Here is a 25,047-nt window from a genome sequence, read left to right as displayed (position 1 = left end):
TCTCTGGCCAGAGTCCAGGGGTGCTCCTGCTGCTTTCCCTCGCCAAATCCTGAAGAAAGGAAGCAGCTGGTCAGTATACCCCAAAACCTTGAAAAACCACACACACACACCCCTCCCCCCTCACCACTGGATTAGGGCCACATGCAAGCCTTCCTCTCAAGGAACACATTTTTCTCAGCGAAAGGGGAAGATTTTATTAAGTTAAAAGTTGAAGGGCACAGCGGAGCAGCAGCAGCTGCCACCTTGGGGAGGTTGGCTCGGGCAGGTGCAGTAGCAGCCTCACAGCTCCACTTCCCCAGAAAGGAGAAGCCCCGTGGCTCTGGGCTCCTGCCAGTTCAGGTTCTTGCAGGAGCCAAAAGGGCAGTCACGGAGAGAGAGCTCGATCATGCGGACTCTTGCCAAGGTGTCCTCTTTCAACCGTCTCAGGCAAGCACATCCATGGCAGATTGCCCTGGCAGCTCTCTCCTATGGCTTGCGTGTCTTCTCCACAGGTCCCTGGGGGTGGCACAGGGAGGGGGAGCATGGTCCTTGCTGTACATCCCAGGGGGACCGTGGAGACATATGGAAGAGAGGGAGTATGTGCCAAAGGTGGCTGTGTGTGGCCAAGAGAAAGGGGGCTAGGAAAGGGGGAAAAACCAGATTCTCTTTTTCAGGTTAGAAAAATGCTGGTGACGTAGTAAAAGTTGTCCTCCTCCTCTTCCCCTCCTTTCCATGGGAGAAAAATTCCTCTATAAAATATAATTTTCACATATAAAATCCTGAAGAAGGTGCATGTAAGGAGCCAGTCCAAACAATGTGCTCAGGTATGCAGGCAAAAAGGGTTCATCAAAAAAGCTTTGGGAGGGGAGTGAGGAGGTTGGGGGTGTGTGGGATTCCTTGCCAAGGTGATAACGGATGGGGATTCAACCTCTCTCTCCCCACAAGTGAGGAATGGAGCAAATACAAAACAAGAACAGATAACAAACGTAGAGCAGACCTGGAGAGAGACAAAACCACAAATGGTTTAGAAAGACTCCAGTGAGCACAGAAATGCCATCCCTTCAGCTCCCTGGGGAGATGGCAGGCTGGTGCCCTGCTACAGACCCACTCATCTCAGCACCCATCAGCAAGCGCTGGTGGAGCAAGCAAGAAGCAGAAGCACTCTGGACAACAGGACACCCTCGTTCCTGTCACCCTGCTTCTCCCCTGTGTGTGGCAGAGATGCCTGCAGGTGAGTGTGGGAGAAGGGCTGGGTCTAGTCGGGCCTGCTTTGATGCAGACCTAAAATTATCCTGCTGCGATATAACCACTTCAAAGGTGAAGGGAGCAGAAACACTGCCTACACGGGGAACGTGTAACTACCCACGCTGTCACCCAAGCCACGGGGTGAAGGCCAGCATTTGCCTGGCTCCCACAAGCAGCCTGGTTGAGCAGCAATTGGTGCTGGCTGCATCAAGAGCAGCACCGTGGAAAGGGGACTGGGAGAATGTCAGGGACAACAGGAGGGCCAGGAGTGCAGGCCAAGAGGATGCGAGAAGCAGAGAAGGACGAGTTTAAGCCTAAAGTTCCAGAACTGAGGGGAGCAGGAGAAAGCGGCAGCAGGAGAAAGTGGCAGCTCCCACGCCCCTGCAGCAGCCAGTCTCAGCCACCTGCCCCCGCAGGGGACGTCACAGCACCCCAGTGCTCACCGTTACTTGCTGTTGCACAGCGACTCCTTCTCCTGCAGAGCCGCCATGGCCAGGCGCAGGTGCTCCTTCAGCTGCTCGATCTCTCGCTCTGAGCGCACCTTGATGTGATTCAGCTCTGCATAGACATCTTGGTATTTCCCTGAGGCAAATCTCTTGTCCTGCCAGGGGACGGAGAGGGGTCAGGCAGGTTGCAGGGCTGATTTTAGGGAGGGTGGCAGCAAGGTGAACCCAGCAGAAGAGCCAGCAGGTGAGGAGGGGAGAGCTAGCCCTGGGTTTGAAGCCCATCCCAATCTGGGTCATGCAGAAACCATTCAGAAGAGGAGCATGGAGGTATCACTTTGCAAATACCAGTCCAGGGAGGAAGACAGATGCTGGTCCCACAGCAGCAGAGATCTGCAGCATCAAGTTGAGGAGGTGATGTGGGCTTTACCACGGCTTCTGTGCATGTGGGGCAGCCATATGGGAAACATAACCCCACCAGGAATGCAGGCTACTGAGAGAGCCAGGCACAGCTGCTGATACGGCCAAAAACTTATGTGAGTAAGTTATAAACTCCTGGAGCATCACTGAATTCCAAAGCCTCTTTCAGGTTCCCCGTTGGCAGGGGCCTTTGAAAATTCCTCTGAAGGAGCTGCTGCCAGTGGAGGGAGCAGCACACTCAGAAACGGTGCCCAAGGAAACACATCCACTCAGAGAGGGGACAACCAGGGGAAGCAGAGCACCAGCCAGCCTTCATCCAGGTTTCCCACTTGCAAAAGTGGGAAATGTCCATGCTTATGTGTGCATACATCTGGGGAAACCAGCAGCTAAGTCTGCGTGACTCTTCCCTTGTACTCTGCAGTCAGCAAGGACAAGCAGCACAGGTGACAAGAGGGTTTGTCTCAAGCATCCCATGAAAGCCAGCCAAACCCTGCTGATATGGAGCCCTGGTGCTTCCCTCCCTTCCCTCTCCTGCTACTTCCCAATTGCTCCCAGAAAACACTGACCTTTTGCATCATCTGCAGCTCCTCCCGGAGGCACTGCACTTCCTTCTTTACGTACTGGAGCTCATTCTCCTTCACCCGCAGCAGCACCTGGGCCAGAGAAGGGGGACAGGAACCAGAGGTGACTCAAGAACCACCGCCTCGGAAAGGCCGGCAGGCCCTGGCGCAAGCACGGCAGTGGAAAAGGAAGGAAGGGCCAGGAGGGCTGGGGCAGGAAACAGCGCAAGCAGCCTGCGAGAGCAGCGGAGGGGAGGCTTGCCTTCTGCTTCCTGCACCGTCCCCGCTGCTCCATTCAGCACCTCCTCCCACCTGCTCCGAGCCAAAGCCATCAAGAAGAGAAGACCCCCGGGACAGGTGGGGATGGAGGCAGCAGGGCAGCCGGGGGACTCCCGTACCTCCAGCTCGCAGGAACTCCGCTCGTTGTTGTGAGAGGTGCGGTCCCCAGAGCCCCGTGACGAAATAAAGCTGCGCAGCTTCCCGATCTCATCCGACAGACGGGTCTGCAGCTCCTGCAGGCAAAGCCAAAAGATGTCAGAGTAGCCATGGCACGGACCTCTTACATGTCCTGACCATTCCATCTTCATGCCAGCCCTTGTCCAGCTTAGAGACCGTGTTGTAACCCCCGGTCCATAGGCAATGGCAGCATTTACATCCAGCAGAATACACTCGCCATATTCAATGCCACAGTTAAGACAGCCTCTAACTCTTAATCTTTTTCTTTCTGATGATAAAATCTCAGAAGGGAAGAAATATGAACAAGTAGGGGAGTTTTAACAGAGGGGCTGTGCTGTGAGGGAGGAACATGCTCCAGTGCTCCACAGTCTCTGCTGGCAAGAAAGCCCTTCTCTTGCCTGATTTTTCCGGAGGAGGTCCTTCCCCTCCTGCTGACAGCGCTCCAATATCTGCTCCCGCTCTTCTGCCTTCTGGGTGAGCTCCCCAATTTCCAGGCACTTTTGGGAATACTGCTCAGAAAGCACCTGCAGTTCCCGCTTCAGCGACTCCACGTCCAACCTGCCAAAGAGGCACCAGCTCATCGCTGCCCCAAAACCCTTTCCAGCTCCTGGCCCCTGGCATTGCCTTTCCCCCTGCCATGGCCAGCCTCTGCCCACATCAGTCGCTAGCACAAAACAATGATCCCTGTGAACCAGAGCTTCAGTTCCCACACTCCTGCACATGAGCGCCGTGCTTCTTGGAGCTCCAAGCCAGAAGAAATGGAGGAGCTTTCCATAAAGAAAATAGAGGGGAAATAGCAATAGGTATGAGGGAAGTGCTAGAGGGAAAAAAGCCAAGCAGGGGACAAGCCTCCCTGCCCTATGGCTCCAGCAGCCCTGGGAGCCACTACTGGGCATCCAGTACTCCTGAGGAGGGAGCTGGGGAAGTGGCAGGAGGAAAAGTTTGGGGCTAGATCTGCAGATGGAGTGTGGTGACGCTGGCACAAGGCGGCATCATCGGACAAGTGGAGTGAGAGAGGTGCTTTCTTACTGGTGCTGCTTCTGGAGGGCTTCTGGGAGAGAGCTGCACTGCTGGAAGCTCCGTGTCCTGCCCAGCTCCTTATTCATCTCCTCCCGGTGGGCTTTCTTCAGCGCCTCAATGGCTGCAGAGGGGGACAATGAGAAATGAGGGATCAGGCTGTGCCAGCTTCATGGAAAACACACTAGAAAACTAGCTAAGCTCTTGCCACTGCAGGTTTCCAGATCTGTATTTGCAGATTCCTCCTCTTTCCCTTCTTCCCTCAGGGTATCCCCCACCGTCTCCACGCTCCAGGATCATCATGCTGCCAAGGGGACTAACACAGGGCACTGTGGGAGCTCTCTACCACTTCTGCCAGCCTTGCCCACCTACAAGAAGGTGCTGGTCCCCTTTCACCCATCCACAGAGACATGACCCCATTTCCTTCACTATCTTTACCACCCCATCTCCACCAGCACAGTCAGTGCGAGAAGCACCAAAGCTCATGCTCCAAGGAGCATCAGCCTCGCATCAGCACAGTCAACAGTGTGGCTCCAGATGACTGGGACCACTGGCTTCTTGCAAGAGACACTGGGGAGAGGCAGGAGGGACCCAGCTGAGCAGGGGCACAGCTTGGTGTTCGCTCCTACCTGCTGCCGTTGCCGCTGCCTCCTCTGCCAGGAGCCGCTCCTTCTCCTGCCGCAGCCGCTCCAGCTCCCGCTGGTGGTGCCTCTGCAGCTCCTCCATCACTTGCTGGTGAGATGACTCCATCTCAGCCAGGCTGCGCTCACAGGCCTCCTGTTGTGAGGAGGAAAGGAGGCGTGAGAGACCAGGAGAGAAGAAGGAAGGGCTTGGGCCAGGACGGGCACCTGGCTGGGCTGATGTTTGCCTTTGCAAACTTCACCCAAGTCCAGGGACATTTTGAAAGTAGTGAGACTACTGCCCAGGAGGGTCTTTTCCTTCTGAAAGTGAGGTGGCACTTTAATCACTGAACACAACCATTTGACAGGGACACACATCTTGCAACCCCCCTTCGTGCTTTACAGAGGAAGAATGCTCCTCTGGCTCTTAAAATGAATGCAGCAAGACAGGAACATCTCTCTTGGTCCAAGAGCTGGGAATAACATGCCCAACACCACAGTCCTGACCCTACACTAGGCTGCACTGCCTGGCTGGAAGAGATCATCAGTGGGAACTGCATCTCAGTATCTGCCTTTTAAATGAAGCAGCATCCCCTGGAATCAATGAAAACCGAGCCTCCTCTCCTGAAAAGTGACACCCTGCACTGCCCTGTGACCTGACAGAGGCTGCCAAAGAGCCCTCCCCACGGCCTAATGGTTAGGGATCCTCCTCACACAGCTCTCCCTCCTTTGTGATGGCCCTGAGACCAAGGGGATGATTCTTTCTATGCTGAGTGCTGTGGTTAACTCGAGTTAGAGCAAAGCAAAGAGGTTCCCATCTTCATGCTATGCCTCCACTCCCCCTCCAGATGCTGGCAGCACCTCCCTGAGCCTCTCAGGAAGGACTTGCTCACCAACAAGCCATGCCATTATTATTAATAGCCTGGGCCTCAGAGACATCAGCAGAGAGCTAGGAAGACATCCCCCAGCAGCCCCTTGCCTTCCTATTCCTTCCCCACTAAGGCAAAGGCTCATACAGAAGACACTGGAACACGTGTAAATGCAAGCCCTTCCTGGCTACTCCTCTCTACCGAGATGAGGGAAGCTGAACAGAACAACCAAAGGAGAGGAAAAGGTGAGGAATTTGGTGATCTGTCCACAGACCAGCTGCAACCCTTGGCAGACTGAGAGAGAGAGAATCCTTTGGAGAACAGCCAAGTTTGGCCTCAGATGTGAAATGCCGGCTTTTTGAGCCAAATTATTAGGAAGATAAGGAAGTTCCTCCCCACTGCTTTTGCTTTTTTTTTTTTGACCATAAAGAGGCCTGTGAGCTGTAAATATTAAATCACAATAACACAGAGACTGGTAAGTGTCTGGGCTGGGTGCTACAGGGCTTGGGTTTCTTTATCTGTGCTAGGTACAGCTGACCCTCTGCAACAGACTTCACCAGCTCCAATTCCCTGCCCTGCCAACCCCCTCTGCCCCAGTATCTTCCAACACGTAAGGCCCATCCTGAGAACCCCACTATGTGGTAGAACAGCAGCCTCCCCACAGGAAATCCCCGTGGGATGTAACCCTGCTTGCTTTGGACGAGTCCATGAGAGGGCAAAATAAATAAACAAAGAAGTGAGAGGCTGAAGCATGAGCAAATTCTGCTTTGCTGGCTCTCCCACGTGCTGTCCCAGCAAATGAATGGGCTGTGCTGTCAAAGTGACCTTCAGGGCTCAGGCTGTCCCCAGGGACTGACTGACTGCTTTTAACAAGACACTCGGGAGCCCCAGTTAGCAAGAAGCACATGTGGTGAGCAGCAAACCACCAGGGAATGACCAGAGGCTCCACAGGAAGCTGCTGACCCACTCCTGAGCTGGGGGACAGCTTACACCCACGGCCCAGGCCAGCATCATGTCCACACACAAAGCGGGACACAGATCCTGCACCTCTCCCCAAATTCTCCTTCTCTCCCTTTGTAACCCTGGCCCCTTTAAGGCCAGGCAACATGCACCAGCCTTTATGTAATTAACATTGATTACAAACAGGCCCAGTTAGGGTCACCACGGCAACCCAATGATTAGCAATACCTGCTCGGCAATAAGCTGAGTCCCAGCATTTCCCAGTTTGGTACTGGGAGTGACCCCCGGGCCCGAGTCCTGCACCCTACTCACCTGTGAGATGTACCCTCGGGGCACATGGCTGTCTCCCTGGGATTTTGCTGCCTCCCGAAGGCTCTCATTTCTGGCCCGGCAGGACTCCAGCTGTGCCCGCAGTGACTGGATCTGTGCCAGGCAGGACAGAGAAAAATGTTCAGCCAATGGTGGAAAAGTGCCATGGCCTGATCAACGTGCCACATCCAAACCCTGGGCTTAGGGATGGGGAGGACAATGCACGGCCAATGGAGGCATCTGCTTCCCCAGTAGCCTGCCAAGGGACCAAACTGTCAAAGCCAGCCCCAGCCTGGTTAGTGCTAGTGAGGAAAGGAGGAGACATCCCAGCTTTCAGAGGTGGAGGAAACCACCACTGCACTTTCAAAGGCTGGCGGGTGAAGTGCTTGCAGGCTTGGGAATAGCCAGAGAAGAAAGGCTGTGAATGTACTCCCAGGAAACACAGATTCCACACAAGTAGTGCCACTAAAGAAATAATTCTGGACCAAAACATGGTCTGGGGAACCTCTGCAGGTGTGTGAGAGCTGGCCTCTTGCCTTACATTACCAGATTGCAAAAGTTTCCATGCATTCGAGGAGTCAGAAGGAGCTGACATCTCCCTGCACCTCTGCCTTGCTCTTCTGCAGAGCCTCCTGCTGCCAAGGACCACATTAAGGGGCCACCAGAACCCCAGTTTAAGGGAGGAGGGATGCTCTTACCTCCTTTTTCAGCGCCTCACTGGTGTCTCCCTGCCCTCCCTTGCCCTGGTTCAGCAGTGCTGTCAAGGGCACCCGCTGCAAGTCCTTCAAGGGCAGGCGTTCCAGCTCCAGCCACTTCTTCTCTATCTCCTCATTCAGACGAATTCGTTGGTCCTCTGAAAGTGGAGGAGCGGGGAGGTCCTGCTCCCCGACCTTGCGGGAGGAGTCTCCTGCTGGGCCATCGCTGTTGGGGACCCTGCCATCGGGGCTCTCAAACCATTTCCGCCTCTCCTCCGAGCGCATGGCCAGATCTCGCTCCAGCTCCTCGTACTTGGGAGTTCGGTCGGAGATCCTCAAGCTCCCTTTCGTCCTCTGCAGGGACGCCTGATTCCCGGGGTCTTGTGGGAAGGGAGACAGCTCCACGTAGTCAAAGGCATGGCGCTGCCCATCCGCCTTCCAGTGACTGCCTTTTGAGTTCCCCTCGGAGCCCGAGCCCAGCCGCTGCTGCTCCTCCGCCCGGAGTGAGCCTTTCTGGGGAACGCAGTTACGGAAGTTCTCCTTGTTGCACTCTGAGAGTCTGAAAGCAGAGCAGCAACTGGTGAAGGAGAGGCACCATGTGGGAAAGGATGCCAGCAGAGACACTACCAACTGCTCAAGGCTCAGACCCTCACTCAGCTCAGCCTTACAAAGCCCCACCCTGGGCGCAGAGCTGGGCCTGTAGCATCCCATCCCTCAGGGAAATGGATTTCTCCACCAGGCAGCAAGGATTCACCCTGGGTCCAGTGTAACCAAACCCTTTTCAGAAGGAGCAGAGGACAGGGCTGGTCTGGGAGTGCTGAGATTTCCAGAGGGGCCTTCCTGGCCCCTGCCTGTCAGGGTGGAGGGACAGCAAGGGAGAAGAGGACAAGCAGCACTGGGCAGCTCTTACTTGGTGACGTCTGGAGCACTGACTGGGCGCACATTCTTCCTCAGGGCCTCGATCCAGTTGCGCCGGATGCCAGAGGTCATTGCTGACAGGGTGAAGACGGCATCCTTTGTCTGCAACAGGGAGGTGACAGAGGCCCTGTCAGCACCTGGTGGAGGCGCAGCAGCTCCCACTTGTTCCCTGAGACCCACAGGCACTGGCATACACAGGTGCTGGGCTGTTAGAAAGGCTACCCTCTGTCTCAGGCTCCTGGGGACAGGTAGAGAGTTGGGAGAGGAGATGTACGGTTTGAGAGGGAGCCTGTTACACTTCCTTCATGAGACTACCTCCAAGCAAAGGCAAAAGAAACCTTGCTGGCACACTGGGCCAAACATGCACTGGTGCAATCCAGCTGTTCAGGTGCTGGGAGTCAGGTGCCAGCACTGGTGTACAGCAGCAGGGCACAGGGAAACCCAGACCATGAAGTGCCCACCCCCGCACATCCACAGAAATACCATTTCTCACGCTGCCTTAGCAGCCACCTCCTGCTGCTACAACAAACAGCCAAGGACAGAACTGTACTGGGGCTGGATCCAGGGTACAGGTTGTCACTCAGAGCGTGGTCAGCCACGTTACATCGAGATCTGCAGTGTTCACTGCTCCCCCCCGCAGCTGTGGAAAGTTGCCTTGGTCAACATGTCAATTAGACACTCCTGGCATTTAGCTTGGCTCCTGGACTACCTCCAGCACAGCCTTCAGCCAGCCCTGCAAAGCCTCCTCCTCCTCCTTCCTTCCTTTGCAGGAGGGCAGCCCTGATGTCCCAGAGCACTGTCACCCATGTGTCAAATAAACAACCTTGGGCCACCACGCTGGCACAAGATCTGTATGAATTGCCTCTCAGCATCTTGGCACAGGGACAGAGCGCACATTCCCACCCCGCGTCCCTTGGGGCTGCTGCTCCGTACACGCGGTGCCGGACACTCACGTGTATCTGGAAGCCGTAGTTGCGCTGCACCGCGAACTCCGTCACATCCGTGCAGGAACGGAGGTCGATTTCTCCGTCAAGGTCATCAGCCTGCAAGAACAGTCACCCGCTAGGACATCAGTGCTCAGCCAGCTTTGAAAAATGCCACCTCTGCCTTCACCCCACAGTCCTCTGGGAGCCAGGCTCGGCTCTTCGGGAGCCAGGCTCAGTTCCCCAGCACAGCACGGCCTCTTCTAACCCAAGGGCTGCCAGCAGCATGGACGGAGAGCATCCCAGATGCCCAGCCACAGGACCAGCCCTTCTCCTCACCTCCCACCACTGATGGTCCCCCCAGACTTTGCCACCCTGCCTTCATCCTCTTTGTCACCTCTTGGCAAAGAGCAGCTTGGCACCTCTGCCATCCTTCAGGAGGACATGGTGCTGTCGCTTGTCCCTGAAGCACCCTGGTCATGCCAGAGCTGTGCTCCTCTCCCCGCTGGCCAGGAAGGAAGAAAGGGCTGGCAAAAGGCTGGCCATGCTTACCTCCTCTGCGTTCGAGTCCCGGTAATACCTCAGGCTCGAGTCAGTCAGCACAAACCAATGTTTCTTCCACTGCAGGCGCATCAGGCAGGGGGAGGGAAGGGAAAAGACAGGAGGGAAATGGATAGGCAGTTACCAGGGAAAGTGTAGGAACAAGGAGGGACGCTCTGCACTATGACCTCTCGGCCTTCTCTTCCCCCTCCTCCACATCCCTCCCAGATCCCCCTCATGACCCTCAGCTGGGGGAGAGGCACTCATGAACCTCTGTGTCCACACACAGAGAGAGGCACCTCCACCAAAGGTTTCCTGCTGCCTCTCCCAGCAGGAGAGACCTCAGTGAGCAAGGAGGAAGGAAATCAGCTGGCTCACCGAGGCTCTCTAGCAACAGGGGATAGGGGAAGAAGCAGACTCTCATGTGGGGCTTACCTCTCCCGGCTCGTCCAGGATGGACATCCATCCCTTCTTGAAATTGAGAAGATCCGGCTGGAAAACAAAAACCAGAGAATTACTGTCTTGGAGTTACCCACAAAAGGGCTTTCCATGCCAGGGGGTGGAAGGTGAGTCCCCAGTGGCAGAACAGAAACGGGAATAGCCTTTTAGGAAACTCATGGGGGTATGTGACCCTCTGGCAAAGAAAAACTGGGCATAGCTCTCAGCAGCAGGCAGTCATTCCTGTAAGAGGGAGCAGGAGATAAGGGAAGAGGTTTAAAAAAAATAAAGGAAAATATGCAGCAAAGAGGTTTCCACAAGGTGCCTCAGACGTATTTATTCAGAGAGGGGGAGGCAGAGACAAGGAGAGTGGGCAGAAGGGAGTGCTCCACCACCTCCAATGGGGCTTGCCTCAGAGATGGAGGCAAAGCCACAAAGAACCAGACACGCCTTGTCCCAACCCTGGCTGTCCGTGCCCCAGAGCTATGTCCCTCTGGTAACTTCACCACCAATAATTTATTAAAAACATAGTAGCTCAGCCCTCACCAAAAACCTACAGGAGGCAATTCAACAGCTGTGAAAACACGCTGACTTTAAACGATGTGCCCCAGGGTAGAGATGAAGTCAGTGCTTGATCCTCTCCCTTCTCCCTCCAAGGTTCAACCCTCTCTGAGATTCCGAGAGTTTTTCCCTTACCCAGCTCTTTCTGCTCCCTCCCACTACAGAGCCTGCCCTCTGCCCAGCCACAGCTACAGAAGATAAGGATGAAGAGAATTTCACTCAGATCACCCTGCGCCACAGAGAAGTTTCCCCACACTCTGCCTCCTCCTAACCTCATGTCGCTGGTGCAGCATCCCAACCAGTTTATCTTCTTCGCAAAGTGGAGCACCAGAGAGCTGACTCAGGGGAACCTCTCTCCCTGGCTTTGCCCTCAGCTAAACAGGCTCGAGCTGGTCCCTCCTCCCAACCCTGCTGGCTCGCAGGAAGTTGCACCATCAAAGAATTCAGTCCAACGCCTCTTCTCCCATGGAAGGCAGTTTGCCAACCTGCCCCTTCTTCTGCAGCCGAACTAGGCAGGGACAGTGCTGGAGAAGTCACGGTACCAGAGCTGGACCTCCCAGAGGTCCAGTACCAGACCTGCCAGTCCAATGGAAGCCACCAGAAGTCCCCACATGTCACAACCACCAGCTGAGACAGAGCCGCTGAGAAGGAGGTGGCACAGCAAGCCGATGGCCACTCCACATCCCCTGAACAAGCCCAGTGGCCAGCCACAGCTGCCCCACAAGCCCAGCTCCTTGGCTGTACAGACAGGCCAAGCCTTTCCCCGCTTTCACCTCCCTGAGCTGCTGCTCGTGGGTTACACCCAAGGTTATGGGGAGGCAAGAGCCGAGTATGTGCTGGCCCACCCTGGCACTCTGGCTATTGGTTCGAGCAGGAGCAAGGAGTCCTGCCAAGGAGAGGGTCACCGCCCGCTACAGCTTCAGGCCTGGCCAGAAGCATCCGGCAGCCCCGAGCTCCCTGGGAAGGGAGGGAAACCAGAACGAAAGGACATGGGGGGCTCCCAAACCTCACCTCCTGCTGAGGTGAGAGGCACTGCTGGCAGCTAGGAGAAAAGGGGCATTTATGCATCCTCATCAACCCAGACGTTGTGGTGGCTCCACTGCTGCCCTGAGAAAGCACCCCAAAAATTAATTCTTTCTCCATGGCAGAAGCTCCACCCTTTTTCCCGTTATTCCTTCCAGCCTGGTGACTTAAGCTCCAGCTCTGAATTCAGAGTGGTTAGAGGGAAGGAAAGGAGACAAAACATCAAAGTACAACCTCCCCCCTCCTGGGACACACGAGCGCTCAACAGAAGAGAGAGAGATGGGCAGGCTCCACAGAGGCAGAAAAACAACATGGGGAGAGAGGGAGCAAAAGGAATCCTGGCTGGGGCTGCCGTACAGATCAGCTGGGTCTCATCTTATCGAGGATTTACAATCCCAAAGCATTAGTTGCCAAAATAATTAATATTAACGGAATGCATGTCGCTGGGAAAACCGCCACGAAGTCCTGCCAGAACTGCTGCCCCCAGTGCAGTGCCGGGGCCAGAAAATCCCCCTGGAGGTCTTCTCCCAAGTAGGCAAACTGCACAGGGTTTCTGCTTTCCTTGCCAACCCTAGACATGGAGCTGCAGCTCTATAGAATTGTCTTTGAACTATTCTTGTCATAGCGGGGTCAGTACCATAAGCTGAGGCCTACTTGATATACAAAGTACTTAAAGCCACTTTTCTTCCCTACCCCACAACCAAATTCAGTCTCCTCACCCAGCATAAAAAGCTCAGGGTACTGTCAGAGAAGAGCGTGGGGTTCAAACAGAACCTCATCCAGAGGAAACGGCCCAGCAGTGGGAGGAGGAAACATCCAGGAAAGCCGAGCTGCTGGGAGAGATCCGGGTGCCGGAGATGCAATGATGTGGCAGGATGCACCCCCAGCAAAATGCATGGCCCTGCAGCTCGGGGCTGCAGATGGCTTGGGAGATGGTGGCAGTGATTTCGCCCAGTTGCATCCATACCCACCAGAGTTTTACATTCAGCCCCACAGCTGGCCAGGTAGAGGCACTGGAGGGGGTCTCAGGCAGCTGGGGACATAGGTGATATCTGGAAAGACTGGCTTGCAACAGCAGGTTAAGGAGCGGCAGCTGCCTGCTCTGGTTGAAGAAGGGCTACAGGGAAGGTGATAACAGTCTGTAAGTATCCGAAGAATGTAAACACCAAAGAAGGAAAAGGGACAGGGTGGGAGCAAAGGAATGGCTCCTGGGTGGTACTGAGGCGCCAGGATGGAAAAGTGGAGGAGAAGAGGCTGCAGAAGGCTGAGAAAGCTCAGTGTCCAAGCAGGATGGTCAGGTGTGTCCTTTCATCACCAGCCTCTGTCATCACGGTGCCTCCTGCTTTTCCCAAAAGCTCCTCAGGACTGCAGGTTCTGGGGCACTGCTTCCTCTCACCTCCGGGAGATGGTGCAAGGGGCTCTCAAGCCTCCCGGAAAGCACAATGTCTCCTCTAAAAAGGGAACCCGCTCCACAAGGGGTGGGCCCCAGGCCAAAACACAAAGCAAAACCGCTCCAGCTCACTTGGGTGAAAGCGAAATCACTCCCAGGCTGGAGCACACACGCAGCTCCCGAACCTACACGTGCAGTAAGAAGAGCCAGCGGGCGACGAGCTGTCCCTTTCTCACCGCCCCCGTGCGAAAGGCCGGCGGGCACGGCCCAGCCTGTCACCTCCATTACCCCGCTGGGGCCGGCAGCCGCCCGTGCCAAGGAAGGCTCGCCCCAGGGGTGGGATGCTCCCTGCCCCAAACCGCATCTGTTTTCCCACAGCGAGCAGGAGCTCCCCACGCCCGGGGGGATCACGAATTTCGCATCCGACTGCGGTCATCGGTGCGGTGAGCTGGCCCGGCCTCAGCCCAGTCCACGCTCACACCTATCGGGGTGGGGTGGTGCCCGCCGGGGGCGAAGCGGCCGCGGGGAGCCCCCGGCGGTGATGGGCAAAGGGAGCCAAGGAGGAACCGTCACAGCCTCGAGTTCCGGGGCCAGAGTCCCCCGGGGAGCGGCGGCTCCAGAGACCCCCGGAGCGGAGGGACCCCCGGAGGCGGCGGCTGACAGCTGGGATCCCCCGCCTCTCCCAGCCCCGGGCTGTCCCCCGGGCTCCGGAGGAGTCCCCGCGACCACCGCCCGCCCAGCCCCGAACCCCAGGTCCCGACTCACCGTCATGGCGGGGGCGCCGCGGCCGCCGGGGCCGGGGCCGGGGTCGCGGCGGGGCCGGGCGCTGGCAGCCAGGGCGGCGGGGCGGCTTCAGCGCCCGGGCGGCTTCCGCGGCCCCACCATGCCCCCTCCGCCGCCCGCCCCGCGATCCCCGCGCGCCTCTGGCCTTTTTTAAAAAATTCTTTAGAGAGAAAAAAAAAAAAAAAAAAAGGAAAAGGAAAGGAGGGGGAAAAAAAGAAAACCACCCCAAAAAACTTTTCTTTCCTCCACCCAGAACTTCCTGGGAGGACCCGGGCAGGCCAATGGCAGCCGCCGCCACCGCCCCGGCCGCCCGCAGCCAATGGAGCCGCCGGGGCGGGCGAGGCCGCCGGTCGGCACGGGAAGGGGCGGTGGCCCCGGGGCGTTGGGGACGGGACGGGACGGGGCCGATGCTGGGGCTGAGCCGTGTCCCCTTCCCGCCCCGCTGGCCCGGGAAAGGTGAAGCCCTGGGAGGGACGGGCTGAGCCGCTGCTGCCCCGGGAAGGGACTGCCAGGAGCCCAGCCCTTACCCAGGCAGGGTTTGCTCTCAGGCTGGGATTTTTCGCAGGCAGGGGTTTTCAGCAGTGCACACAATGGAGTCCTCGCCTTGGCTCCTGGGGCTGCTCGGTTTTATCCAACGAGCCACCAACTGAACCTCTCTGGGCACGTGGCAGGGGTGGTAGGAAGTCATGGGGAGACTCCGGTGCCCCTGGAAAGCCATGCCAGCTGGCCTCAGAAAAGGAAATTGCTAGAGAGGGTCCCAAAGGAAAAGGGGAGAGGGACTGTGCATCACAAAATGCCAGGCTCAACCAGGCAATCATACTGAGGTGATGCTTCTTGCTGCAAGGCAAAGGGAAGGTGCCAGAGCTCAGTGCTGAAGAAACCTGGCACAGATGGGGCAATCTGGCCCTGTCATACAGGGTGAGTTCAGGCTTTGGGCTCCTCTCTGGCCCGATGCAGGGAAGTGAGGGAAAGGATGCCACCCGTTTCAACTTTCAGAGGCCTTTGACAACCTCTTTCCTGGCTGCAGTTTGTTCTTGTATGAAGAACAAAGCCAGGTCCTAGCAGAGGATGACCTGGCCAAGATGACTGATGGGCACGGGGGGACAGAGGCAGGAGCTTGTGTGCAGCCACCAGCTACATGGGCTCCCGGGATACTTTCTGCAGCCCTCCAAAGCTGCTGCAGTGCCATTTCACAGGAGCGCCAACACAATACACTGTATCTTCTTTCACACCACTAAAGCCCACTTCATCCCCATAAAACCTTCCGTGCTGTCACAGCACTGGCCAATAATAAAGCAAAGAAAAGCAGCTATACTGAGATTTTAGTCCCAGGTCTACTGTTCGCCCTTCTCTGGCTTTATAAAAAGGCTCTGTGCCTCAGTTTCCCCACTCGAGACATGGGTGAAGGACAAAGTGAAGGGGAGTGTTAGTGAGCATTCAGGACATCATAGGAAGGCAGCACCATGCTCAACCTGCTCGGATCAAGTGCTGGAGACCTCGGTCCTGCCCACAGTGACCCCCAGAGAAGGGCAGCTGCCCTTCCTCACAATTCCCAGGGCCTGGCCCCTACCTTGTTGCGCTTCTTACTGGCATTCAAATGTGGCTGTGGGCTTCCTGAGGAGCCAGTGCTGCTTTGCGGTGTGAAGGTGCTTCCACCCAGCTGGGGCTGCAGGGGAGAAAGCAGGACCTGAAGCCATTGGGGTTTAGTCCTCACCTCAGTTTCCCAGATCCAAGCATCCATCTCCTGGCGTGGGCCAGGGAGGAAAGCATCTTGTCTCCTCCCAGTGCCAGGCAGGCAGCAGAGTTTCCCCAGAGAAGCAGAGGATCTGAGGGAACTGGTGCACAGAATTGCAGCCCAGGGCACCCACCCAGTCTGTGCTTGCCAGTTTTAGGCCTTGCAGTGTCCCCATCACCTCTGGCTCCTGCCTTACTCACATGGTAAATGAGAAGACTCTTGTTCCCCCAGTCACTTTCCAGTGGCTTCTCAGGGTTGTGTGTATCTTGTGCGAGCTTGGGACCCTTCCAGTCCTCCTCCAGATCCTGTACTGGACTCTCAGGCCTTCTCCAGCTGTCATCTGACCGTAGTCCCACATCCAGACACCTAGCAGGGTTTTTCCAGTCCCTTTCCAGCTGGCGCATCACAACTGCATGGCACACGGGCATCTCTTGGCGCTTCCAGTCCTTCTCCCACACCTGTGCTTGGCGGGCATCCCCCCGGCCCCTCCAGTCCTGCTCCAGTGGTCGTGTTGGGCTCATGGGGCGCAGGGGCTTGCCTCGGCCTTTCCAGTCACTGCTGGTGCCCTTAGAGGGTTGGGAGGATGTCAGCTTTTCCCGCAGGCTCTGCCAGCTGCATTCAGATGGCTTCCTGGGCCCTGCAAGGTGCAGCGGCTCCCCTGGCTTCGCTCGTTGCCTCTCTGCCCACCGCACCAAGCTGGGAGGGGAGCTCTCCTTTTGGCTTTTCCTTGTGCTCTCTGTACGTCTCCCAGGACTGAGGGCCCGTGGTGGTGGCCCTGCCCGGCTCAGCCTGACATTATCTGAGCCCTTCCCAGCACTTGTGGGGTGCAGGGAATCTCCTCGGCTCTTCTTCTCCAGTGCTTGCCGTATACCCCCTGCTTGCCAGGTGGCTCGGCCCCTCTCCAAGTTTGGGGACCGGGCAGGCTCCCCTCGGCTTCTCCAGCTTTTCTCAGTGCGACAGGGACGGTTCAGGGGCTCCCCTGCTCTCTTCTCCGACCTGCGGGCTGGGCTTGCAGAGCGTGGGCTCTGGCTGCCTCTCTCCAGCAGCCAGCCAGGGCTGGCAGGGCGTGGGGAGTCCCCCCGGGTCCTGTTTGCCTTCTCGGGGTGCCGAGCTGGGCTGGGGGAACGCCGGGTCTCCTTGGGGTCTCTGCTGCGCTGCTCAAGCTGCCAGGAGAGTCGCTGACCCTAGGTCACAGGGGAGAGAGAGCAGAGAGTCCTCTTAAAAAAAAAGTGCCAGTGAGCAGAACCAGATGGGATTAGGGCTGGCAGGTGATTTGGTTAAATGTTTCCCCAGAGAACCCTTGCATTCCTGTGCATGGAGCCAGTCCATACTGCAGAGAAGCCTCTTGTACCCAAAGGGTGAAAGGGCTGCTGCAATTCAAGCAGCAAGGGTCCCAGTCCATGACAGCAGGACAGCTGGGATTAGAGGGAAGAGGGAGAAGGGGAATGAAAAAGGGAAGCATGTGACAGAAATAGAGGAAAATGTGGCAGGAAAAAGCAACTCAGCTTGGAGAGTTGGCATGAGGTCCTGCTGTGCAGCCAAGCCTCACCTCCCTGGGCAGGCTGGGACTGGACCGCCTCCGAGTTAGGTGGCCTTTGCTGGGTGGCACCGGCGTCTTGCCATCGAGCCGGTCCACACGGCCCTCCTCCAGAGCCTGGAAGGCCTCCAGCGTCTCTGATTTCCTGTGGGCACACACAGTTGGTCCAGCTGCCACCCTGCTCAGCTTGGAAGCAGAGCCCCTGCAAACCCTGCTCCACCACAGCCTGACCCCACAGACCTCCACTGCCCCAGACACTGTGTGCACCGTAGCCTCTCCCTGTCCCCATCAGCCACCTCAGCTTTCATATCCTGCTGCCTCACCATGTCTTCTTCACACTATTCCTCAAGCTTCCCTCCATCTTTACATCCCACCCACTTGCCCAGGATAATTTCCCAGTCCCTCTTTATGTCCCCTCCTGCCCTGTGCTACCAGTGCTGGAGCTGCTCTTGCCTCTCCAGCCAAAGCTCAAACAGCTACTGGGTACTTTTTGGCATCCCCCATCATTTCCTGAGTGGCTCCTACAGTGAATGCAGAATCCCTGGGGAACTATTGATGCTGGGATTGGGGAACACCTCTTTCCTTCCCTTTTTACTGGTGGGAGCCCTGCTTTGCAGCATGTCCTGCAGCTTCCAGGTGGCTGTGAGGATGAGGAAGGTGGCCTGCTCCCTTCCAGCGGTGCAGCTTGTCTCCACCCTTCCAACAGCCTCAGCTGCCTGTGTGCCACAATGGAGGAGGCTCTGGGCCTAAACCCAACCCTTGCTTTGAGGGAAATTTAAGCACAGCTGAAAGCTGAGCTCTGCCATCTAGCCCTGCCTTCCCCCTGAAGCACAGCGATTCAGAGGTGGGGGCCCCCCAACAGCGTAGAACGGCAATCCCCAGCCTCTGACCACTGCGGAGTCCCGCTGCTTCTCACCTGCGTTCGCATCCAAATATCCTCTCCACCTCCACTCGGCCAGGGCTGAGTGTCCGGGAACCATAGCGGTCAACAGCGTCCCGCTGGCTGAGGCGCTTGGCCTTGGGCAGGTCTGCCAGCACCGTGTACTCCTGCCTCTCCAGCCCGTGCCGCCCCTCTGCAGCCCCACCGCCGGAGTAGCTGTGGGACTCTCGAACCCGTGGGCCAGAGAGGTGCCCACTGCCACTCAGGGGGTCACTACAGGCCGGCGGGGAGCCAGCTGGGGCACGCGGCAGGGTGGATGCCCAGGGAGGGTCAGTTTTTCGGTGCTTTGGCCAGCTCTCCTCAGGCTTCTGGCTGGCAGCACGGCGCTCTGGGACGGGGAGAAGGCCGTTACTGGGGGAGGCGCGAGCGACGCGGGATGCCACCACGTCCACGGCAAAGCAGGTCTTCGGAGGAGAGCTAGAAATGGTCCAGGAGGGCAGAGATAAAACCCAGACTCCCTCGAGGCAGGGTGGCAGCACTGGAACACAGCACTGCGAGCCGAGGGCATGCCAAACCATGCAGATAGAGAACACCCGAGATGCCCAAAGCTCACGGTCAGCACACACACAGATGGACTCTCACGTAGTGCCCATGGATGTGTTGAACACTTCCTGGGACTGGAATTAGCTAAAGAGATGCTAAATCTAAATAGAGATCTGCCTTGAACCTCAGAGACCCCTGGGTGGAAAGCAGACCAGAACCAGGATCTCACACAGGAGCATACCAAGAGTACCTGCTTTCAGCGGACAGATTTCTTTCCTAAAGCCCTGGGCTTCAGTTCTCACCCAGGATCCGGAGGGAACAGGCTGAGCCCACCTGGGTCTGTCTGCCTGTGGGGCTGGTGACCGCACCTCCTCCTTATGGCCCAAGTAGCTCATCATGTCCCGTTTGCCCGATCCCAAAGTGTTGTCCCACAACCGGGTCATTTCCCCTTCCTGGGAGACAAGATAGGGCAGATCTCTGCAATGGGGACTAGTAGCTTTTGTGGGCTGGAAGGAGGTAAGAGCATGTATGAAAACTCACAGCCTGTTCAGCCCAAAGCTGCTGGTGAAAAGGAACCACCAGAGGAGGAGCTGTGTGAGTATAAGATGATCCCAGACCAACGATGGCAAGGAACAACACAGGGAAGTCCACATGGGAGTATCCGAGAGCAAATCTTACGAGCTCTTTAAGGGGAGAGCTTCCTTTGTGGGGACTAAGAGTCTCAGCTGATCCCCCCTTGCATCTCAGGACCTTAGAATCATAGAATATCTCAAGTTTTAAGGGACCCATAAGAATCATCAAATCCATCTCCCTGCACATGATGGGCTCTTTCTTCCATCTGCCCAAGGCAGGAGAGCCAGAGGGGCAAATTCAACACGTCTGTGTGCCCAGGAACCTGCTGAATGGGCCCAGCAAAAGTGGCACTGAAGGGCCAAGGGAGCTGGGGAGACCAAAATAACCCAAACCACAAGAGATCCCCATCTCACCCTGGCAAGCGTGGAGTTGGCTTCGGCACAGGCGCTGGGGTCGGTGCCAGTTTCTCTGTGCTCACCCTCAGCTCCGGGGCTGAGCGGGGGATATCGCCTGCTCTCGTGCCAGCTGTGGGGCAGGGAGAGAGGACAGCTGGTGGTCAGCACAGCCCGCAGAGCTCAGGGGCAAGTGACAGCACTGGCAGCCCAAGCCACACTGACTCACTCTCTACTGGATGGGCAGAGGCTGGCAGAGCCCATCCTGAGGCCACCAGCCTTGCTCTGGAGGGAGTGAGGATGAAGGAGACTCTTTCAAGGGCCCCCTGACCTCTCCTGGCACAGCCCAGAGGAACGGTCAGAGGGCATGGCATGGGGATTTCTCAGTCCTTCTTCCCAGGCACCAGCGTGCAGAGCATCAAGGAAAAGGCAGCTGATTTCCCCCTGCTTGGCTTCCCACTCCCCCTCCTCTGTTCTTCCCACCGAAGGGGCCTGTCGGAGCAGCAGGGCTCCCGGCCGGTACTCACCGCTCCGTGCCCTCCGCCGGGCCCACACACACGTATACCTCGCACTGCGGGGCTAAAATATGGAGGGAGTCCCAGGGCTCTCGCGGGGCTGCGTCGCTGCAGGCATCGCGCCCTGTGACTTCCGTGGCATGATCCTGTGAGGGAGAAGGGGTGCAACGGTACTGTCAGCGTGCCAAGGACGAGGATGAAGGCTGCCCCTTGGAAATGCCTGCTTCTTCTACCTCCTCCGAGAGCAGCCTGGCCTCCAGGGCTCTTGGTAACTCTCCCAGCCCACCGTTGAGATTTTTCTCCTACGGTAAGAGGCCAGAGAGGCCCAGCACACTTCTACTTGATGCCGAATGCTGCAGACATCCCAGAGACTGCATGTGTGGATGAGGGCTCAGGGAAACTGCCCCCCCGGTGTCGGCACTGATGCTGCTGGTGGCCGCTCTCCCTCACCAGCAGGATAGCTCAGGGAGAAGTAGTGGAGCCAAGAGGAGGGAAGATTTTTGCAGAAAAGGCTGTAGTCCCAGCCTCTGCCTCTCTCTGTCAGATCTTGCAGGCGTCTCAGCATCCTCCCTGGCTCCTGTTACCTGCGGGGCTTATGAGCAGCAGTGGGGGAGGCTCCAGGGAGCCGGCTGTCTGCGCCGCCTTCCCTTCAGCGTCTCGCCCGCACCAGGATTCGCTCAGAGGTGACAGCTCTGAGCAGATCGAGGGTGAAGGGCTGAGGTAACCTTAGAGGGCCCAAGGCCGGGAGGAGAGGGGGAGAGGGCGAGAAAGAGAGAGGGAGGTTCATTACTATTTCATCATCCCTGGCCAGTCACTCCTGGAGGACGTCAAACAACACGAAACCCTCTGTGAACATGAAACCAGCTGTCACCCAGTCGGAGACAGCCAAGTAGCTTCCAGTGTCCAGCCCTGTCCCAAAGGACCATTTGGGGTCGAGGCACCTGGAGCCCAAAACCTCATGAGATTTATTCCTCTCCTGCCTTCTCCTCTGGGAACAGCTTGCTGAAGCTGCCTCAGGGACAGGACTGAGCGCTGGCCCCAAGCCAACAGCTGAGGCCACAGGGAATCGACCAGGACCACATTTAAGGTGAGGCAAAGCTGTAAATGCCAGCAAGCATCAAGCAGAGATTAATGCAGGGTGGGTCCCTGCTCTGCCGGTCTCCGATTCTCTCCGTGTAGCTTTGCATCTGTGACACCCCTGCTTTCTCTTCCAGGGTCTATCAAGCCCCTCGTATCCAATGTCCAGCACTTTCCTGCTAATCTTGGCTCCCAGCTTTGGTCTGGCACAGTTAAATTAAGCACTCCTATGCCCGGAAAGACCCTCTGCCCATACAGCTTTTCCCCCACAACACATCTAGAAATCCTGGCTGAGCCTTTGTTTTAGGGATTTCCATCTCTACGTAGGCAGGTGGAGTCCCAGTATAGAACAAAGAGGCCCTGAATGAAGTATCCACAGCCTCCAGGTGGGATGGAGGAGCTCACCTGGGTAGCATGCTGGTGAGCCCCTGCGGCTCGGAAACAGTGCTGGCACAGGCTCTTTGCAAATATGTTGGCTTCAAAGTTCATGCAAGGCACGTCATCCACTGAACCAGACATTGTGCATAGCAGGGACGAAGATCTTTGGCTGATGGGCTACTGGCGGGGGCCAGCCAGGAGAAAAAGGAGGAAGGAACAGCAGCAGAAGAAGCTGTGGAAGCAGGGATGTTATTTCCACACTGAAGTTTGCTGCTCCCAACTGTCAATACTGGAATCAAAGGGAACCCAGGTACAAGGTGACCCATATAAATACAGAAAAGAGTGGGCTCTAGGAGGGACCTCTTATAGAAGGGGCACTGCACCCTGAAACGACTGCTGACACCCCCCAGTTTGGGAGTCCTTGCGAACAGTCCTTGTGTCCTGCTATTTTGTTTGATGGAAATGTTCTTCCTCTCTTACAAGGCACAAAACTGAAACCTTTCTTCTTAATTATGTTGCTCATAAAGGGATGGCTCTAAGCAACTTAGGAAATTTGGAAACACACTGAGACTCTTCCTAAACTTGTTAATCCTACCAAAATTTTGAGACCTGTAGGGCAACTGATTGCAAAACTGTGAAGGGCAAGCATTGCTAGCACAACAGCTGGGATCCACCACTTCTCTTCTGGTTTTTTTGCAAGCATCCTGTCCACCATCACCTCCTCTGTCCTGCAGAGTTTGAGAGTGAGTCCTCAGATTTGAGGATGTGATCTGAGCTGGGAAGGTTCTGCCTAATTTGCCCGGAGGAGGCACCAACAGAAGGACAGGAAATCAGACCAGCATCTGAGACGTGAACATGCCGCTGGTGCCCTAAACATGAACACTTGAGTCAGAGCAGCTGACCAGGGCTTTAGCTGCTCCCCAAAACAACCAAGGCCAAACGTCAGTGCCAAAACCAAAGCTATAGTATTTGTTTGTCAGTGCACTTACTTTCAGTACAGCAAGTTGCACTAGGTGCCAGCCTTGCAGCATCCTTCCTCGCACTGGGGCATGTTTGCTTGACTTGCTCACACGAAATGCTAGACGGAAGCCTAAGCACTCCCCTGCCAGGGATGCAGCACTAAACACGCCAACATCGCTGCCCACCACTGCCCACTGACTGCCACCCGTGGCTGGAGCCCCTGGTACCCCACTGCCTGATGGGCAAATCATTGCTCCCCACATCCCTCGGGGCCTACTGAAGGGATAATGCTGCGATCCCCAGGGCCTCTGGCATGCATGCAGGCGGCCATGCTCAGTGCTCCCAGTGCCCCCCAGTGCCCCCAGTACCTCCGCTTCCCTATGGCTCCCAGCGCCTCGCCGCCCGCCGGGCTCCCCCCCTCAAAGGAGCTCGCCGTGGGAACCGCGGGGCGCGAGGCCCCGCCCCCTGCCCGCTGATTGGCCGTCGCCGGGCGGTGATTTGAATACCGCGCCCTGAATGGCCGGCGGCGGCGCGCGGCCATGGCGCCCAGGGGCGCGGGCTCGCACGTGTCGCGGGCAGCGCGCCGGCGATCGAGCGGCCGCGGCTGCGGGCCGCGCCTGGGCACGGGCACCGCGCTGCGCCTCGGCCCCGGCCCTTCCCCGCGCCTGCGGCTCCCCAGGCACCGCCTCGCCGCCTGCCGAGGGCCTTCCCCAGTGCACCCCGGAGGCAGTACCCCAGGAACAGGTTAGCCCGACGCCGAAGCAGATGCCAAAGTAGCGGACTTACCCGCAAGCACTGAGATAGCGAAACGCCACCGTGTCCCAGCACAGCTCTAGCAGGGGGTCATGCCTACCCACAGCACTCAGAAATTTGTCTAACGTGGGCTTTACCTGCCAAGCACAAGCCCTGCCTGACCCTTGCTATTTCTATCGTAACGCCCTTAGCATCTGTCCTCCGCTGCTCCTTTTACAATTCAAACTCCTTCTCTTCCCGATGCTGGTGAGAGTTACAAAACATCCAATTTCACTTTTTGTTTATTCATTAAGGGCAGTCTGCAATCCATTCCTCAAATCTGTCTACCCCACACAACCTATTATTCAGCTCCCATTCAGTCCCCAAAAGTTCTTGTCACTCTCCCAGTAACTTTTTCCTTGAGTTCATTTCTGGAACACACTGCTGGAAGCAGCAGTGTGACTGTACTGAGTACAGCCTTGAGCTTGATACACTACAAAAGCAATAACGACACTGCACTGATTATCACACAGCTCATGCACACACTGCAACCATTCCTCCTTTTTGCTGCGCTCCAATTTTCCTCCAACTGTCTGATCTTTTTGGCTCCCAGTCTGCTTTTGATCCTTGGTAATCCCAATTATATTTTTTGTGTGTGCATGTGTGCGGAATCGCAGTCTAGTCAGTGAAAGCCATCATGCATGGCAATCCCAGTGTGGCAGCCCATGTCAAAGCCCTGCATCTCTGTGTGAGCCTGGGGCACATGCACAGCAATGTGCAGGTGCCCGAGGTGACCCAGCTGCAGAGCCACGTGTGAAATGCCTGTGGAAAAGGGAGTTCACAGGGAGCTGCTGGTCTCTGCTTTTCCTTTACAGAGCAGCAACTGCACTAGCATGTTGATTTTTGCAAGTACCTCACATTTTTCAAGTACCTTACATTTGGAAGCAGCCTCCTCCTGAGCAGCTCAGGGGGAAAAAAAAACCAACATAATGCTCAAATCCATCTTGAAAACAAGTGGAAGCATCAAACAAGAATTTTAAGCCAGTCTGGTATGAAGAGTGATGTGTCTGGCAAACACTTAACTCACTAACTTGTGCGTGGAAACTCATATCCTCAGTTCAATACATCTGGGGGTAGCCTGACTGTACACCCTGTGCATAACAAAAACACCAGGCTAGGGCTGAGTCAGTAATTCACATTACAAAATACAGCCTTAATCAATCAAATGGAGAAATCAATAGTGTAGCGAACAATCCTGATGGTTAATGCTGAATAGGATTTAACAGATCTGTTCTCAGTTTTTCCATACACTTTTTTGGTTTTTTTGAATTTCAAAACTCCTTTTCTAGCAGGAATTGAAAGATTTCAGAGCATGGAAGAGGCTGTTAGACATTTCAGCTGACACTTGAGAAAGCCTGAAAGATGTTATGAGGCCAGGGAAGCAGCAAACTAAAAGTGAGATTCTTCTAGATCACCTGGCAGCAAAATGACAAAAACAGAAGTCACTCTTAACACCTCATCCGGAATATGATGAGGTCATCCAAGAGGACCTCTTGGGTTCTTTGGCTGAGATCCA

At 56.3% G+C, this 25,047-nt stretch overlaps 1 protein-coding gene across 3 annotated transcripts; it reads right to left on the bottom strand.

The window, feature by feature from the left end:
• Positions 1-168: 168 nt before the first annotated feature.
• On the bottom strand, positions 169-23,173 carry LOC125325277 (TRIO and F-actin binding protein). Of its 3 annotated transcripts, XM_048302175.1 has the most exons (20): positions 23,108-23,173; positions 21,807-22,011; positions 20,337-20,470; positions 18,338-18,778; positions 17,434-17,566; positions 16,085-17,068; positions 15,720-15,815; positions 10,390-10,446; positions 9,967-10,035; positions 9,445-9,534; positions 8,484-8,593; positions 7,577-8,132; positions 6,882-6,992; positions 4,750-4,897; positions 4,133-4,244; positions 3,502-3,661; positions 3,046-3,159; positions 2,654-2,740; positions 1,668-1,825; positions 169-976 (listed from the first exon to the last, which is right to left on the bottom strand). In XM_048302175.1, the coding sequence occupies exons 2-19, from the start codon at positions 21,918-21,920 to the stop codon at positions 1,670-1,672; spliced, it is 3,672 nt and encodes a 1,223-aa protein (XP_048158132.1). In that variant the 5' UTR covers positions 21,921-22,011; positions 23,108-23,173; the 3' UTR covers positions 169-976; positions 1,668-1,669. The 3 variants fall into 3 exon arrangements, with proteins under 3 accessions (XP_048158132.1, XP_048158134.1, XP_048158133.1); XM_048302177.1 differs by lacking the exons at positions 15,720-15,815; positions 16,085-17,068; positions 17,434-17,566; ... (2 more) ...; positions 21,807-22,011; positions 23,108-23,173 and adding an exon at positions 14,132-14,152; XM_048302176.1 differs by lacking the exons at positions 15,720-15,815; positions 16,085-17,068; positions 17,434-17,566; ... (2 more) ...; positions 21,807-22,011; positions 23,108-23,173 and adding an exon at positions 11,226-11,750.
• Between the last annotated feature and the right edge of the window lie 1,874 nt (positions 23,174-25,047).

The sequence above is a fragment of the Corvus hawaiiensis genome, chromosome 4 (genome assembly GCF_020740725.1).
Source record: "Corvus hawaiiensis isolate bCorHaw1 chromosome 4, bCorHaw1.pri.cur, whole genome shotgun sequence".
Classification (NCBI taxonomy): Eukaryota; Metazoa; Chordata; class Aves; order Passeriformes; family Corvidae; genus Corvus; species Corvus hawaiiensis.
The sequence above is the reverse complement of the archived record's forward strand: the minus strand, read 5'-3'. Positions and strand labels throughout refer to the sequence as shown.